Below are 16,453 nucleotides of genomic sequence, written 5' to 3' on the forward strand. Positions count from 1 at the left end.
ATTTTGTTGAAAATGATGTGCAGCCAATCAGAAAGTGAAGTGAAGGAAGCACGCTGCACATACATTTTACTGAGAAACATCCTTCTTACTGGTTCTTTCATCGCATAAATAAACGCTCTGATAAGGTAGGACGTGTTTACGTCGCGTTTATAACATGGTTTAGGTTTTACAGCCTCGGTTTTTACTGACCTGAGAACTTCATTGGGGTTGCCTGAGATGGGGGTCTTCTTCTCCGGTGCGCCGTGGCACTCGGACTTCAGCAACGTGTGAGGTCCGCGGTCCATCATCATGGTGGAAGTTGCCATAGTGATGATCGCCACACCGTCACGAACACGGGCTTCTATGCCGTAGTCCCACTCGTCGTAGGACACCGAGAGCAGACCTGCATGAAAAAGATTCAGACGGGTGGCTCTTTAGACTCCTTCGATTACAAAGTCTTGCACTTTTGATTCCATTCATAAACTAGACTTGGAACCATTTGAATGCATTCATTGTTCACATCCACATCATGATGTATCAAAAAGTAGATGAAATCCCAAACCCCGACTAGAGGGCGAGGATAGTAGAAGTTAAATACGGGTTGATGCTTTGATTCTTGAACTGACTGATGTGGGATTTGGGACAAGAGAGATGCATAAAGTAGGTGTTTTGAACAGAAAAGCGAGAGCCAGCACATCCAGTGAGAAGATTCACAGCACAGATGAGCAGCATCCCTGTTCAGCCGACTCGATGTCTTTCACCTCGCCGTTTGTCCATCTGCGTTGGTCTTTATCCATCGGCCGGTCCTTTTGTCCGCCTGAGCTCTCCTATAACAACCTGTCAGTTATTCCTGCTCTTATATTTTTATTTACATTTCATTTATCTGTGTGTTTGTTTGCCTCTGTCTTGTCTCTGCTGGTGTCCTTTTGAAATCCTTTCATCTGTTACCAGCACGCCCGCTGTTCCTCCTGTGAGCACCGATCTGGACCGTGTCCTCGTAATTACTGCATAGCTGAGGTCCCGATCTGGCCTTTCGTTATAATTTTAGTTTTGTTGCCATCATTTATAGAGTTTTGTTCATAAAACCTGAACAAACCTCAGCTTCCTTTCCTGTTTGAATCTCCAGAATCACTAAGTTAATATGTTTTGTTTGTACCACTAGTAAAAATATTTGCTTTCAATACACAAGAAAACCCTTTTGTCAATGGCATAACTTTTAATTTACAAATGACAAAAATCAAATATCTGTCGGAGCATGATTTTAAATGATTTTTGAATGATTTCACACACAGTAGCTGGTATTTTGGCCCATTCCTCCATGCAGATCTCCTCTAGAGCAGTGATGTTTTGGGGCTGTCGCTGGGCGACACAGACTTTCAACTCCCTCCAAAGGTTTTCTACGGGGTTGAGATCTGGAGACTGGCTAGGCCACGCCAGGACCTCCAAATGCTTCTTATGAAGCCACTCCTTCGCCACCAGGGACATGCGTTTGGGATCATTGTGACACATTTCAACTTCAATGCTGATGGAAGGAGGTTTTCACTCAAATCTGACAATAAATGGACCCATTTATTCTTTCCTTTACATGGATCAGTCATCCTGGTCCCTTTGCAGAAAACAGCCACAAAGCATGATGTTTCCACCCCCATGCTTTACAGTAGGTATGGGGTTCTTTGTATGCCATTCTTTCTCCTCCAAACACGACAAGTAGAGTTTTTACCAAAAAGTTTTATTTTGGTTTCATCTGACCATATGGTGTTCACGCTACCCTGTTCTCAACTCAATAAGTTCAGAATAAGTTTCACACAATCCACAGAGTTTCATCACCACCGTGCAGCCGGTTGCTCCAGTTTCCCAGCAACAACTCGCAATTAACTGTCCACTTTTGTTTTCTCTGAATGAAACGGAAGACATAAGGCTTAAAATATTGTTTAGCAGATGCAGAAACAGATGCAATAACTAAGAAGGGCGGTGGAGCGAAGAATTCAATTCTGATTCTTTTTAATGAAAAGCACATTTAAAGACTTCATTATTATGTCTGGGTACGGTTGACTCATTTACCCTTGTTTTTATTACAGAAAGTGTTCAAGATTTGTTTGAATATACTTAGATTTCATTAACAGTGAATTGTTTTAGCACCTCACTTGCTTTGTTACAACATTATGTAAGACTCAGATGATTAAAAAACGATCCTAGCACACTGGACACAACATTTCACACTGTCATGGGACAAACTGCATGTTTACATTTTGCTTTGGAGCACTGAGACATTAGTGTGTTTTTACGGGAACTGTGAACGCAACTTAACAGATCAAATAGATTCTTTGAGCAAAGGATGTCTAAACTCCAAGGTTCAATTCTTGGACCACTGCTCTGCATGCCCCTTGGGTGAACATAGATATGCAGATGACACCCAGGTCTAACTAGGTCTATGACCTCGTGACTGTGGTCCTCTAGACTCACTGTAGCTGGTTTTACAGGACCATAGCGTTTGCAAAACGGAATGTACCGCGGCTCCCTGGGGGGATCAGGCACCTCTCAAACCAAGACGGGATAGAGGGAGGTCACTGCCCCCCCCCCCCACCCCCACCCCCCCCACCCCCGCATGTGACGTACAGCGTCAAACGGAAGACACGTCAGACTGATGAAATTTCTTTTTCAGGACCTTTAGCTGCGATGTGACCTGCTTTATGTCCCGCTTGACGCCCCGCTCAGCCGGTGTTTTCACCAAGTGGTGCTCGCTGCAGAACCACAAAGGTGGAGCTGCACCAGAAGGTGGAGCTGCACCAGGGTCAGCCCCGCCCATTCCAGAGTCAGCCCCGTCCATTCCATCAGAGTCAGTACAACTCCTTCCAGTTGTCAGACTCGATAGCATTCTGGAACCAAAGAGGGTTTTATAGCTAAAAAATACAAGATTGAGGACGGAGGTGAGAAGTTAACTGAACAGTTTTTGTAAAGGTTCCATATAATTAAAAATCTAACTTTTGGAACTTTTTATCATGTTATATTGTCATTTCCTCATAAGAAACACGCCAAAGCCATTTTTGGCCTCATTCATGCATTTTCCTCCCATCTCAGCTTCAATTTGGTCTCCTCCCCTGAAGTGGGTCTGGTCTTGGTTCTCAAATCTGGATATTCTGTGAATTTTCTGACAAATTATTTCTGAAATGACTTCTACTGAGACACCGCCAATAAACCATACATCCCATCTCCAAAGACACACTGGATAGGACAATTACATGTAATGCCACTTACTTCATATCAGATGTGGTGGGGTAGAGGCTATGGAGGCAGGTTTGCATGCAGTTTTGCGCAGGTTCGTCTCCCAGTGGCAGAAATCTTAGGTAGATTACAACTCCTTTTCTTAATTTCTAGCTACACTTGCCAGTACTGTTTACAACAATTTACTGGTATACCGTTTAACATATAATGACTAATGTGTTTGTTTATGTATTCGTTTATTTAGCCATTGTGAGTCCATTTGTGAGCAGAGTTTCAACTAAAATGCTGTTTAGGAACGACCAAATTCAAAGAACTTTTAGAGACATAAATATTTTGCTGAAAATAAACATTACAACTAAAATATAAACGAATTCAATGTTTCAGCTGGCTAAATAGATTGATGCCGACCCCACCGAGAATCGAACCAGCATCTGCTGAGGGGGAAGCAAAATTTGCTTCAGATGATATTACCACTGAACTACCAGAGTACATATGACAATCACTCATGCTGTTGCACCACATTATTGTTAGAGCGGCTGTGGGCAGATATCTGCTAAAAGAAATCGTTTCATTTCAAGATGTATTCAGGCTTTGTCATGTAGCAAGTTATATTTATCTTGTTTAATTGGAGCATAGAACATAGCATTAACATTTGTAAAGTAGTAACAGCCGTAATTCATGTGGGTCAGGTTAGTTTGCGATGAAGTTGGAAAACAAAAACGGAAGTCAGTGGGCTAGGCTGAGTTTGCGTGAATGGGCGGGGCTGACCCTGGTGCAGCTCCACCTTATGGTGCAGCTCCGCCTTTGTGGTTCTGCAGCGAGCACCCTCTCGTTTTCACCACTCGGTCGAACAGCTGGCTGTCTCTCATCGTCCCCGTAAAAAGGCGACTAATCTGTTCGTCCGCTCGCACGGCCAAACGCTCCATGGTCTCCGCGTGTGTCCAGTTTGCCATGTTGTAGGGGGTTGAAAGATAGGAGTGAGAGGCCATGTTTATCTGCGTTTATATCTCTTCCGGCCGGCACTCGGCGCGCAGCACACGTCACTAACGCACCACCCTCTATTGCGGGGGGGGGGGGGGGGGGGGGGCCTCCCACAGTCGCTCCAAAGGGATTAGCGGGGCTGGCACGCGTTTAGCCGTCAGAGGCGAGGGGCTCATGCGACAATATTACAACGAGGCTAAGCGCATCAGAATCCAGTTTTAACACGGTTCCCCTTTGCTCCTTGCCACGTTTACGAGACCCACAAATTCGGATTTATTGCTCTGTAATGACGCGATGGTCTGTCTTATAAAAGAGGCTTCTTTCAGTGTTTGGAGCAAGTTAAGGTGACTTGCTCTTTAAGACACACACACACACTGGTAGGCTAATGTGGGCGCACTGACACACAACACTACTTGTTCTGCTACACTTCTGTAGGATGACAATTTTGATTCTTTTACTAGAAAAACCAGCAACTGAAGTGTTTACCTCTGATCCAGACGTTTACATCCGCTCAAACAAAGCTGAAAATGCCCGTTGTGCCGAGCCGCAGAGGCAACAAGATCTCGTCGGTGCTCCAGTCTTGGGTCTTTCACACGGATCCGATCCCTGGCTTCCCTATTTAACGTTTCCCTGAATATTCCGCTTCCTCTTCGGGATTTGAACTTGTCATTTAACACTTTCCTTCTCCCAAATCTGCTTTTTCTCTGCGACATTCTGTTTGTTTCCACGATTTGTTTACACTCCTGAGGCCATCAACATGTCCGTCACGTCCCAGAATGCAACACACGATCATGTGATCTTCAGCCCTACATATAACTATATTATGTTAGAGCATTGTTAAGAGGCGCGAAAGCATCCTTTCAGCTAGCTTGTCTTGTAGCTTTAAACCCGGCCTCATGAGTCCCTATCTGGTTGGTTTAAATACGGAGAAGGTGCAACTCCGTGTTTTCTGTGGAAAAGAGGCCTAAAGTTCAGAAGCAGGGAGGCCTGTGACAAAAACCTCATCAGTTTCAAAGACCCTTAAGGCTGCCAAATCTGATAATACGTGTCTGAATCTATTCTTCTTAATTCAGCATCACAGCATCAGCTGCCACGTCGGTTTATCTCGCAGCTCATCTGTCACCCATTCAGCCTGTCCTTCAGTCCGTCTACATCTGTCTGACAGTCTAGGACCACATGTCAGCTGCCCCACTAACATGTCAGTAGACATAAATAGACAGGCAGCATGGAAACCTGCCGTCCTCCCAGGGCCTCAGCGCTGACAGCTCCGGCCCTTCAGGACCACATGTAAAATCACACACTGTTGGCACTTCCTCCGCATCCCCTCCCATAACGTGTTCCTTTGTACGCACTTCGCTTTTGTTATCTTATGGGAACGAGTCTTCCCTAGGAGGAGCCACGCATGAGCGTGTGCATTTCCTCTGAGCTGAGTTTGTCTGCATCCCAGGGACTCCTGTGTGTGTGTGTGTGTGTGTGTGTGTGTGTGTGTGTGTGTGTGTGTGTTAGAGAGAGAGACAGCCTGCTTTATAACAGACAGCAGCCACTTTAGTTACCAGTAAAAGGCGCTGCAGACATGACAGTGCTGTTCCGTTTGAACATAGTCAGTTTTTCTTATCTGTGTTGTGACATGTGAACATGTCCTGAGAGAGGTTTGAACACACACACACACACACACACACACACACACACACACACACACACACACACACACAGTATATGTATGCAAACTGATTAGAACAGCGGGTATTTTTAGAAACAGCATATTTCTACCGGACATGTCAGCCCGAGAGGTTAGCTCAGAGTGATGTTCTGCAGCAGAAACATGTAACGCCGATCAGGGAGAGAGAATATGAAAAAAACGAGGGGCAGAAGGAGCGGAAGGGGAAGGCAAACAGCAGCAGAGATGCAAATATGACAGAAGAAGATGAAGAAGGCTAAAAAGTAGAGGAGAGTGAGAGGATTCTGGAAAGTAACAGGAAATAACGCCATAAAAAGAAGAAATGAAAGAAAGGAGGAGAATTCATGGAGAGATGGCTCCCCAGGAAACTATGGGAATGACCCCTGAGATTAACACAGGGTGCTTATTATTAAGTGAGCCTCAAAACAAATTATCCCCACAGCTAGCTTGCACCTTTTGTTGAACCCTGAACTGTAAAACATCAGCGGTGCAGCTGTGCCGTTTCACCCTGAGTCAGTAGAGGCTGGTGTGCTTGAACGCCCCTGAAGGCACCATGTGGCTTCTCTGATATTCCGGTTCAGAGCCACGGTGGTCGTAGTTTATCCCTTAATGTGTTTGTCAAAGAATATTCATTAAGTACATTTAAACAATTACTCATGACAAAAGATGGGTGAATTATAGATTCACAAGACTTTGATGCCTGTTTGGTTGATGCTAAAATCAAGAACAGCTTTGACCGACAAGTTTGGGAACCGTCTGGGAAAATTCATCAAAGTGAAAACTGGGATTTTAATCGTTCTAAAAGCTATAAAAAAGGGAGAAGTGCGTTATCAAAGTCTTTTTGAAATAACGACGTTTGTCCAGATTTAAATGACTTCATTTGAAATAGGAAGTTATTGCCTAACAAGATGACTGACCTCCAAAGTGGCTGGTTCCACTGCAAGCTAAGCCCCGCCCTCTCCATGTGAACCATTATCTTCTGTTGTGTGTCTAAATACCTCTTTATATTTAAGGGTACACTAGGTAAGTTTGTGCACTTTAAGACCCTCTTGTGTCCGTTTTGATAAAAACAGACTGGTTTCCTCTCCTCCTCGCCGTGCATCTGCGTTTCTACACCTTTATCTGCTGAAATGTCTCCTCAGCCTTCGACGGTTTCTACAGGAACGGTTCATCACTACAAATCAGCTGTGTTTACGCTAGGAGAGGACTAAAACATGCAGGAATCAGGCGCTGGCAGCAGACTCCAGTGTGAGCGTGTCAGCTAGCAACGTTACTATCAACTAACAAAGTTCCTGGGAAATAGGGCTGGACGATAATTCCATAGTTATATCGTAGTTTATAAATAGACATGTGGTGCGATTAGGGATGGGTACCTTTGACATTTGAATCAATACCGGTACTTAACGGTACCAATTTTCGATACTTTTGAGTGTTTGTTATTTTAATTCTCTTTTATAATTAAATATATTTTTTTCTCAATATATAACCATATTTGATAAATATCACACTAAATAACATACAACTGTTTGTATTTTAACATCGTCCTTGTAGTTTTATAAGCTGATAATTAAACTGAAGCAAACATCTTTACTGTGAACTAAATTTACTGTGTATCTTCAATCCTTTTGCCGTCCTTTTTCTTTGATTTTTCCTACTGGGAAGTTAGAATTTCCGAGGAGAAAGCGAACGCACCATTAGCTGATAACAATGGTAGCAATGGAAGCTAACATACCAAGCTAACGTTATCGTAAACAGTTTATTTAGCTGCTGGAGCAGATTAAAACGATGATGCCTCACACTTAGATCGTTGTCGCTGGTTTCTTCTTCACCCAATCACCCGTCGCATTTAGTAAAGTGAAGCCAAACTTTGGAGCGTGTTCATGTTCTTCTAGTCGGGAATTCGGAGTTCCGAGGAGAAAGCGAACGCACCAGTAGCAAAACGGAAGCTAACATATCAAGCTAATTATATTTACCTACCGGAGCAGATTAAGATGAGGATGTCTCACTTAGATCGTTGTCGCTGGTTTCATCATCACCCAGTTAGCCATCACATTTAGTGAAGTGGACCCAAGCTTTAGCGTGCGTTCTTTCTACCATGCTGCTCTGTTTACAACTGGCTCGCAGGGACCGACGACATAACGCTCTTGCACATGCGCAGCTGTCTTGGCAAGTTCTCGTTATGATGGACGGGTAACGAAACGAGGCACCGTTTGAAACGTCGTGAATCGGTGCTCGGTCGGTACTATGGAATTCGGTCAGTACCTTAAAAAGTACAGAATTCGGTACCCATCACTAGGTGTGATGGGTAAAAAAAACTGGTTGATAAAACTTCATTTTAACCTATCAGGTAGAAGCATACTAGACTCACCACTTACTCCTAATCGATGGTGCGGTATGGGGGCCAAAATTAAGACTACTGCCCAGCAGCAGGAGGCTGTATAAATTCTGAAGCAAACTACCGATCTGATTAATGATAAGCTGGCGCCGGTAACTGAGAGGCTGGCGCTGCTTACTGAGGAATAGCACCTTTACCGGTGTTATTACTAGATACGCTAGGGACTAGCAGTCCTCTAGCAGTCGGAGTTTTTTTTTTTGACAATTAAAATTGCGCCCACATTTTCAAAGTTAAACACATTTCTTTTAACAACAGTAGTTTCTGCTTCAGCCCTCTCCCCCCTCCCCCTGCGCAGCGGCCGCAAACTCACTGATGGCCTGCAGCCTCTCGGAGTTCCTGCTGCTCTAAACATTAAAATAATTGTTTCATTTTCTGTTCCTCACTTCTGATTACCTTCAGTGGTGTCTGTTTGTTGCAACCACCAGGTACAAAAACTAACTTGTTTTTATTTGACTATTTTTCTGTCCTGCCTGTTTATTATCTTCCTGCATCTCCTCTCAACCCTAAAGAAAAACTGCTACCTGGGTTTTTATATATTCACCTCATGAGTTACCTTTGAACTGCAGTTCTAAAAGATCTACCGACCGCAAAAACAGCGGAGTGTGCTCTGCTCTCCGGCCGCTCTGGTGAGGTGAGTCACCCGAGGACAAGGTGATGCGCCCCGCTCCACAGCAGCGAAACGCATCAGGAACAAATAAAAGAATAAAAGACAGAAAACATAAAAGGAAATGAGCTGACATGAACGATCGCGTGTTAAATTAGTTTTTGAGGTGGCGACACCTGATTTGATAATGTTACTGTGGCCGTGCTCAGGACGCAGATGTCTGGAGCGCGTCAACAATCAGAGCTTTGCATGTGCAAGCTGGTTAAGGTTAGGATGGGGGTGAGGGGAAGGTTAAATTGCAAGAGGGTAAACGTCACAATTTGGTCAAATGTCCGTTTTACGGCGGGTGTCAGTACCGACGCTCTGGCACAGCGCGTCGCCTCCCGAGGCGCAAGAGCTTGTCACCTGCTGACAGCAGGCTGCTGTCTTTTCCGAGGACTGCATCTTGCCGGTCATTATCACGTCACAGCGACTAGTCGATGACAGGCATAACAAGTCACTATAGAGCAGTGAGGTCGACTAGTCGACTAGTTCATACAACCCCTAGCTAATAGACAGCAGAGGGAGTGTGTGAACCAGTCAATGACCAGCCGAGGGCTGCTAGTCCCTAGCACATCTAGTAATAACACCGGTAAAAGTGCTATTCCTCAGCAAGCAGCGCCAGCCTCTCAGTTACCAGCGCCAGCTTATCACTAATCAGATCGGTAGTTTGCTTCGGATTTTATATAGCCTCCTGCTGCTGGGCAGTAGTCTTAATTTTGGCCCCCATACCGCGCCATACTAACCAATCTAAGCCACAGACTCGGCTACGTCACCAGGCCCTCCCCTCTCAAACCAAAACAGAGCATTATGCAGCTGCAGCAAGAGGGCTGCCCCGATTAGTCGAGTCGTCACGACCACGTCGACAAATAAAAAAGACCTTATTTCATAAACATTTTTTAAATCTGTCCTGCTGCGGCACGTTCGGCGTTTGCTTCCTGCCTTTCTGCTCAGCCGCCGCTTTAGCTCTGAGGCGCATGGCTCAGTCCAGGTCCGGTCCCTGTTGGACATATTAAAGTAGAGCTAACATACCAGCGCTGGAGTCTGCTTCCAGCACCTTTCCAGCATGTTTAAGATCATGAACATAGCTGATTTGTTTGATTTAGTGATGAGCCGCTCCTGTAGACACTAATGAAGGCTGAGCATGGACGTCGTTTTTGGGGGGACATGTCCGCCCTGAGAGTGAGAGATGAGGGTTCGATTCCTGGTCGGGTCATACCAAAGACTTTGAAAAATGGGACCCAATGCCTCCCTGCTTGACACTCAGCATAAATGTGTTGGATTGGGGGGTTAAACCACCAAATGGTTCCCGAGCGCGGCTGTGTCTGCAGCTCGTCGCTCCCTCAGGGGATGGGTCAAATGCAGAGAACAAATGTTGCACACACACATCAGTGTGTGTGACAACTGACGGGACTTTAACTTTAATTTTTGTCGCTCATAGTTTTTACCATCTAAAAGCAACATGACACAGCATTAAATAGACACTGGTTAGTTGGTAAAATTACGTCCATGCGGCTGATGAGATGTCTCAGCTCTTAGATTAAGGTGTCAAAAAGACAAACGCACAGCGAGGAGACAAGTTCCACCTTTGGTTTCACTAACTGGGCACCAGGGGGTGCTAAAAGCAAGCCAAAACTCATTTTGTCCCATCAGATGTTTGCCATAATGATTAATGTCTAACTGAAACACAGGTTAGTGTGCATCCATCCAGAGAAACCACTCCACATCCCCACGTTGTAATCAGTCAGGCAGTAAATAACCCTGACCCCATTATTTCTGTGGCAACACAAACCGGGAGGCGCGTTCTTGACTGATTTAAATAACTGATGTATCAAACTTTGCAAAGTGGAACTCATTGGGACAAACAGGTTCCCCACTCGTCTCAACCATTTCATTACACTCATCCATTACTTTCCTTATGCAAATTAAACCTTGAACCGATCACACATTGCACAAGCACGTGCACACAGCCTTTAAACGGGGATCCCAGCCAAAGCGTAAACACTGCCGAGCTAACACACTCCTTGGTCCCATTTAAAGTAAATCATCCACAGATGTCAACAAGGGAGCAAGAGGTGAACATTTTGTGTTGGAGCAGCACAAGTCCATCAGGTTCATCCCTTCAAAAACTGCTGAGGACAGGCAGCGGTGGAGTACAACCCCATCGATGTAAATCAACAAACGCCAACAACTCATCAGGCGCCCGCCGCCGCCGTGCTACCTGCTCTTTAGCTGACTCGGTCACAGCGAGGGGAGCAGGCGACGCTCCATCAGCCAGGATGGCGGCAGCAGCACTAGCAGGGGAGGGATTGACCCCCCCCCCCCCCGTCGGGAGCTGGCCTTTCTAAAAGTGTCTGTCCACCTCCAAGTGCTGGAGCTCGTGTTATATTTGGCAGCTTGACAGGTGCGCCGGGCAGAACGCGTGAGTAGGTTGAGTGGTTAATGCACCCCAACTTAGATGTCACTTTGGTTCCGGGTTTGACCGTCAAAGGTTAAAATGGCATCCAGTGGTGTGGAGGGAGGAGACCAAGGAGGAAGAGCTCCTAACGTATCATTACCAAAGGTACTTTTCTTTTGTCTTCCTGGAAAACTCCAAACAGCTGACCTAAATCCATGAATTATGACAACCGTTCTCAGGTCTCAGAGAGAACGTCTTCTGCTAATGAATGCTAACAGTTAGGGTTCATTTCTGGAGCTGTTTGTGAAATCTTAGTGCAGATAAATCAGAAATAGTTCTTTGTTGGAGATTTTACAGTAAAGCTGCTCCATAGTGACTGAGCAACCCAAAACTGTGGCTGACAGTCATCTTTTCTAAACCAGCTGATAAATGTGTAATTTTCAAGATTCTTTCCAGTATCTGTCTTGTTTTTGGCATTAGTTTCGAACTAAAGCCCTTCCTTCCATCCATCTCTTATCATCCGCTTAGCTGGAGTCAGGTCATGGGGGCAGCAGCCCAAGCAAGGAGGCACAGACTTTCATCTTCCCAGCTACTCGGGCCAGCTCCTCCGGGGGTATCCTAAGGCGTTCCCAGGCCAGGTGAGAGACATAGTCCCTCCACCGTGTCCTGGGTCTACCTTTAGGTCTCCTCCCGGTTGGACGTGCTCGGAAAACCTCACCAGGGAGGCATCCAGGAGGCATCCTAACTAGATGCCCAAGCCACCTCAACTGGCTCCTTTTGATGTGGAGGAGCAGCAGATCTACTCCGAGCCCCTCCCGGATGACCGAGCTTCTCACCCTATCTCTAAGGGAGAGCCCAGCCGTCCTGAGGAGAAAACTCATTTCGGCCGCTTGTATCCGTGATCTCGTTCTTTCGGTCACTACCCAAAGCTCGTGACCATAGGTGAGGGTAGGAACGAAGATCGACCGGTAAATCGAGAGCTTCGTCTTCCGGCTCAGCTCTCTCTTCACCACGACAGACCGGTACAACGCCCGCATAACTGCAGATGGAGCACCAATCCGCCTATCGATCTCACGCTCCAGCTTCCCCTCACTCGTGCACAAGACCCCGAGATACTTAAACTCCTCCACTTGGGGCAGGACTTCATCCCTGACCCGGAGAAGGCATTCTACCCTTTTCCGAATCAAGACCATGGTCTCGGATTAGGCTGATTGGATGGATGAATGGACGTAAGCAGGTGTTTAACGCTATTGGCTAATGCTAAGCGGCGTTCATTTCAAATAGCATGGGGCTCTACGGGGCGGGGTGAGACTTTTATGGATGTCTAAAAATAGTCATCGGATTTAAGCTTTAGCCAGAAGTCTAATGTTGGTGCCAAACTACATTTTATTTAAAATACAAGGTGAGCTGATCAGTTCTCATGATTTGTCAAACTACGGTCATCTTTCTGTAAGAAAGTTGATGATCAATTCCCAACTTGCCCGAGTCTTCACAGATTAATTGTCAAAAACAGCTACTTGTTAAAGAAATGCAAGACTAATGGGCTCGACACACGGGAGGCGACGTCGCCTCTCCTCCATGGATTTTCAATTAGACATGCGTAACAAAGCGATAATCGCGGGTCTCCCTCCTACTAAGCAAAACGCGAAAAACGTGCGTGTGAAATTTTGCGCTCGTGCACGTGTCGTGCACAGGCGACCCAGCGACGCGATCCCAGAAAGTTGAAATATTTTCAACTTTTCATCGCTGTCGCTCGGACGAGGACCAATCACCGGAGGTTTCATTCACTGTCCAATGAGCGGGCAGGATGCTCCGTACATCTCCGAGCAAACATGGAGGAGAAGTTGATTATTAATATGTTTTATAGTAAAATCAGAAGTAAGATTTCACATAACTCATAGCCTGGCAAGCCAGACTAAATAAATGTATTATTTAGTCTGGCCACGCTCCATTGACGGCTCTCGGTTGTGGGGCGGGTTCTACCGTTGTCTTTCAAATGATCTCCGCATTCCACTGGACAATGAATGTGACATCCTCTTGTTTCACTCTGTTGCATCATCCCACCCACCAGGCATATAGAGTGCCCTGATTGGCCCACAAAGCGGATAAAGCTCTGTTATTTCTTCACTAAGCAGATAGAGCACTATGATTGGCCCACCATTATGGACCAATCACAGCTATTTATGTGTTTTAAACCCCTCTAGAGAGCTGTGATTGGCTAGCCAGAGTCCTGGTAGGAGCTGCGGAGGTTCCAATGGAGCGTGCCTAGACCATTCTTTGCAAAGCAAGAATTTGGTCTAGTTCACTAGGCTACATAACTCTAGCAGCACCTTGTGAAACATCATATCTACCGCTTTTTTAACTCTGAACCGCTTAAATAACCTTAATTCCCGCCAACCTGACACAGCCAATCAAAACAATGGAAGTTTAGATTTCGCCATGGAACAGAACGTGTTGACGGCTTTGATGCTGGCCGCGGATCGCCTCCCGTGTGTCAGGTAATAAAAGCGACAGCGACGAATTTCGCAGATCGCGGTCGTTTGTCGCCTCCCGTGTGTCGAGCTCATAATGATGTAATAATGACGAAATGTCCTAAACTGCATCCAAACATCTTTGCACACAGAGATCAGGAAAGACACAAATGGGATCGGAGCTTTCCTACCTGTGGGAAACTCTGCAGGAACCACATCCGTGTCTCCAGCTACCAGCGAGGGAACAATCCACGTGAAGCCATAACCAGTAATCCCAACAGAGTGGGCCACCTCAAAGATGGTGTTGGCCTCCTCTTTAGTGCAGTAGAGGAGAATCACTGGACTCTGGAGCTTCTTCAGCTGGTTCTGGATCTTGGAATCTCCATCATCTACAGACATGTCCAGCAAAAGGACTTCTTCTAGTTCCCAGCCCACAAAGCTATTCTCGATGGTGTTTCGGATCTGAGAAAATATGAGAAGTGAAGATCATGCACAAAGAAAAAAACAAGACGTAGCAACAGTTAGTTTCCAAATGGGAAGCCAACACGGAAGTGACCAAAAACGCAGCCCCGTCCTCGTCCTCTAGGGGCTGGCTCCAGAAAGCAGCGGCTTCCCATCGACTCCCGTGTTTAAAACGCCAACTTCACAGCAGAAATATTTACAGCTTGGTTCATTTTTGGTTTAATAGGTCAAGTTTACCATTATGACAACTCAGACAGGGTGAATTTATTTGTCACTCATTTGTTTAGATGTAATTAAAGCTTGAAATTATGAAGAACTAAGGGAGTGCCCTTTTGATTGACAGGCAGCAGATGAGCCATCAGCGCTAGTGGCTAGCCTCCTGCTAGCTCCAGCGACGGCCTCAGCCTCTTACGCTAAAAGCGTTAAGAGGACAGAAGGAACCCGCCAACCTCTGTTAGCTTCATTTAGCTCGTAGCTACACTGGCTAAAAGTTTGATCCTCACAGACCCGCTCACAGCTCCATTTTTGTAGTTTTCTGGAGTGATGAGATATGTGATGCATCCAAGATTATCATAATGTTACCAGCTCAGTGGCCTAGTGGTATGTGTCCGCCCTGAGACTGAGAGATCGAGGGTCAAATCCTGGTCGAGTCATACCAAAGACTTTCAAAAACACTGGGACCCAATGCCTCCTCACTTGACACTCAGCATGAAGAGGTTGGATTGGGGGGGTTAAACCACCACACGGTTCCTGAATCTGCATCTCATCGCTAGGGGTTGTATCAACTAGTCGACTTCACTGCTCTGTAGTGACTTTTTATGCCTTTCATAGACTAGTCTATGAAAGGTCCAGAGGTCCAGTGATCAATGCCTACTGGTTGTGCAGCACTAGGCTAAAGACCAAAGGTAACAGATCATTTGCTGCTGTGGCCCCCAGACTCTGGACCTCTCTCCCCCTGAGCCTGAGATCAGTGGACTCAGTGGTCTCCTTTAAAAAGCAGCTGAAGACTCACCTGTTCAAGCTGGCTTTTGTATGACCTTCTTCAACCCCTCTCTTTATTCTGCTCTCTCCACCTATTCCACCTTCCTCAGGATCCACTGATTTCCCTCTTTCCTATTCACTCTATTAATTCCTATTTTCTCCCCCCTTAGATTATTAGTTATGTTTCCTGCTCTTCCTGTCTTTAGGTTTTATTCTTAGATCAGGTTTGTTTCCTCCCTGATTAGTAATTGAGTTCACCTGATCTCTCTCTCCCCACACACCTGTAGTTTATCTCCCTCTCATCCTCCCCAGTGTATAAAACCCTGTCTGTGTCACAGTGTTTTGTCGGTTCATTGTTCTTGTCAGTCTCGTCTCGTTCCGTTTCCTAGCTTCTAGTGTTTCCAGAGTTTCTAGGTGTTTCTAGTTCTCTAGTGTTTTTCATTACTCAGTTTAGTATTTTGGATTTTTGGTTTTGGCTCCCTGCCTCTTGGACTACTCCTAAAAAAAGTATTTTTGTTTTTCATCATCCACCTCCTGCCTCGTTCATCTGGTTATCTGCATCTTGGGTCCTAAACATCCTCCTACACCAACTCGTGACATAAAAGTAACAGTGGTGAGCCTCGTTAGTGATGTCAGTGGCCCATGTAAGGTCAGAGGTCATGTGTACCAGCTTCTCCTCCAGAAAGGGCGTTGGGGTGGGTCTTTCTTCTTAAATTCCTCGCCATCGCTTTCGTTTTTGTTTTTGTTGGCCTCACACCAGTCGCTAAGCTCCGCTACCTGCCCTCGTATACGCTGGTAATGGTTCTCATCAATGCCTAGAGGTCTAAAATTAGGAGCCCTATGGGGGTAAAACTCCTCGTCACAATATGGAAAGCGCTTCCAAGCTTTGAAAAAAGACGACATAAATCACGTGGAAGACAAAATAACACATTTAGAAACTTTTACATTTTATAATCTACTTAATGAAAAGCAGCTTTGCTCACAACATCAGACACCAGTCCAAAATTTCACTTCAATGAACCGATGAGTACATTTGTTCTGAAATCAGCTGATTGTGTTTCTTGGCAGCACGCTTCTTCTTTTCTTATTGGCTCCAGCTTGAGTGTGAGAGTCTGATTCATGCAGTCTCAGAACACTTAGCACTTCAAATCCCCCTAGCTGCTGGTAAAAGCCACTTCCAGTGGTTGGCAGCTGATGAACTTTTCCTCTCTAGCAGAGGTGAAGCATCTTCTGCTTCTGGGAC

General features: G+C 45.7%; 1 protein-coding gene and 1 long non-coding RNA gene across 4 annotated transcripts in view; one reads left to right on the top strand and one right to left on the bottom strand.

Moving 5' to 3' along the window:
* Positions 1 to 16,453, bottom strand: part of grin2ba (glutamate receptor, ionotropic, N-methyl D-aspartate 2B, genome duplicate a) — a 229,548-nt gene that overhangs the window by 76,155 nt on the left and 136,940 nt on the right. For all 3 annotated transcript variants that reach the window (XM_070542858.1, XM_070542857.1, XM_015945297.3), the window contains 2 exons: positions 13,959 to 14,229; positions 190 to 382 (listed from right to left, as the gene is read on the bottom strand). In XM_070542858.1, coding sequence (XP_070398959.1) covers positions 190 to 382; positions 13,959 to 14,229 — 464 coding nt within the window. The remainder of the gene's footprint in view (positions 1 to 189; positions 383 to 13,958; positions 14,230 to 16,453) is intronic.
* Positions 9,636 to 14,545, top strand: LOC107376284 (uncharacterized). The gene is made up of 2 exons (XR_001571790.3): positions 9,636 to 11,461; positions 13,920 to 14,545. It is a non-coding gene; the product is annotated as an uncharacterized lncRNA (long non-coding RNA).

Source organism: Nothobranchius furzeri, chromosome 12 (genome assembly GCF_043380555.1).
Source record: "Nothobranchius furzeri strain GRZ-AD chromosome 12, NfurGRZ-RIMD1, whole genome shotgun sequence".
NCBI lineage: Eukaryota > Metazoa > Chordata > Actinopteri > Cyprinodontiformes > Nothobranchiidae > Nothobranchius > Nothobranchius furzeri.